Here is a 1,776-nt window from a genome sequence, read left to right on the forward strand (position 1 = left end):
TTCCGGTATACTAATATATATATATATATAAGAGGTCGCGAGTTTGTGTCTCTCTGTCTTTAATAAAAAAAATTACTTGTGAATAATTATGTTGCTTAGGAAATACTTATCAAAGAATAACAATTTGAATGATATCTTCATTAAAAATGATAGTAAAATTTTTTTCAAAATCTAACGAGTTATAACTCAAATGACATAGTCTTTCTATCCTGACCTAGAGGTCTCGGATTTTATTTTCAATATTTTATCTAAACGAGATTAGACTTTTGGTATTTGGTATATATTTTTATTTTTAATATTTTTGTTTTTAAAATGTTGTAAATTTTTTTTTTTACAAAATCCTAAAGATAAAAATACAATCCAAGCATGCAATTTTTGTTACATTGAAAGCCAGTTTTTCTTATATTTTGGGAAGATTATATATAACTTATAATTAATTAACTTTGGATGAACAATGCAGATGGAAACATATGCCAAGGAAATTGAGGAAATGAAGGATATTTCACAAACTGAATACTTGGCTTCTCTGCGAAGAAGGAGCAGTGGATTTTCGAGAGGTGTTTCCAAGTATCGTGGAGTGGCGAGGTTAGTTTATTTATACATCACCCTTTTTTATATAAATAATCTTTTTCTATTATACTATTCATTTAAATCCATTCAAAGCAAGCATCAAGCATGAAGATCATTTACATTCCTAATACACAATGCACGCGATATAATATTATAAACGTATTTGTAATTGAAATAACTATATGACATATTTAAAATTATAAAAAAAAAATGTATATTTTACAAATAAATTGGATGAGATATTATGTTAAAATCTCTCAAAAAAGAGAAATAAAATTTTCTCTTATTTTCATTGAAATATTTCTGGATTTTTGAGTAGGCATCACCACAATGGAAGGTGGGAAGCACGAATTGGAAGAGTAAATGGCAACAAGTACCTTTATCTGGGGACCTATAGTAAGTAAATTTCTTTTTTTATTATTCCCTAAACATGCATGTTCCCAAAATTTTGTGTCATAGGAAAGTGCTAAGTTGAAAAAAAGAATTGCATTATAACTTATAAAATTTTAGAGTATTGTTATGTGGCTAATAATTTTTTTTACCAATATATATGTATTTGTTTGAAAAATAAGTGAAAAACATGATCAAGCTAAGAAAAAATAGACTATTAATGTGCACACCATGCCATTAAATATTTCTATGTCCAAAGCTTGATAAACATACACAGATGTAATTATACAAACAATTTCGCTACGTTACCAACAACATTTTTATCAATTTCTACCAACTCTTGTTTATAACTGTATTTAATAGAAGTGTCTTTGTAGATGTGTCTAATAAAAATATATTTTTTATGACTGTGTTTAATAGAAGTATTTTTATAAATTACCCTATACTTTTCCTTATATAAAAATACGATGTTGGTAAAAAATAAAGGATTTCCAATCATTTATGTAAAATTTAAGCAACTAAGGTCTAAGGATAATAGTTTAGTAGTGAAAATTGAAAATATACCATACGCAAAAATTTTAGGTCTAAATTTTTTATCATGGTTGTTAAAAACAATTGAATTTGAGAGAATGCAAACAAACCTTTGCATTTGTCAAATATGTCAAATGATTCTGCAAGTGCAGTTGGCAGACTCTCGTTTGTCTGTGACTCTGTGTCCCCACACAACAAATGCTCGGATAGTTTATATAGTATTTTATAATGTTTAGACTTTAATTAAGTTAAGATTACAATATTAATTTTAAAAGTCTTTGAAGT

The 1,776-nt window shown here is 26.6% G+C and overlaps 1 protein-coding gene across 2 annotated transcripts in view; it reads left to right on the forward strand.

Moving 5' to 3' along the window:
• LOC107641803 (ethylene-responsive transcription factor WRI1-like) overlaps window positions 1-1,776 on the forward strand; it is a 10,209-nt gene that overhangs the window by 4,637 nt on the left and 3,796 nt on the right. For both annotated transcript variants that reach the window (XM_021123503.1, XM_016345257.2), the window contains exon 6: window positions 890-966. In XM_021123503.1, the coding sequence (XP_020979162.1) occupies window positions 890-966 (77 nt within the window). The remainder of the gene's footprint in view (window positions 1-889; window positions 967-1,776) is intronic.

This window comes from Arachis ipaensis, chromosome B05 (assembly GCF_000816755.2).
Source record: "Arachis ipaensis cultivar K30076 chromosome B05, Araip1.1, whole genome shotgun sequence".
Lineage (NCBI taxonomy): Eukaryota > Viridiplantae > Streptophyta > Magnoliopsida > Fabales > Fabaceae > Arachis > Arachis ipaensis.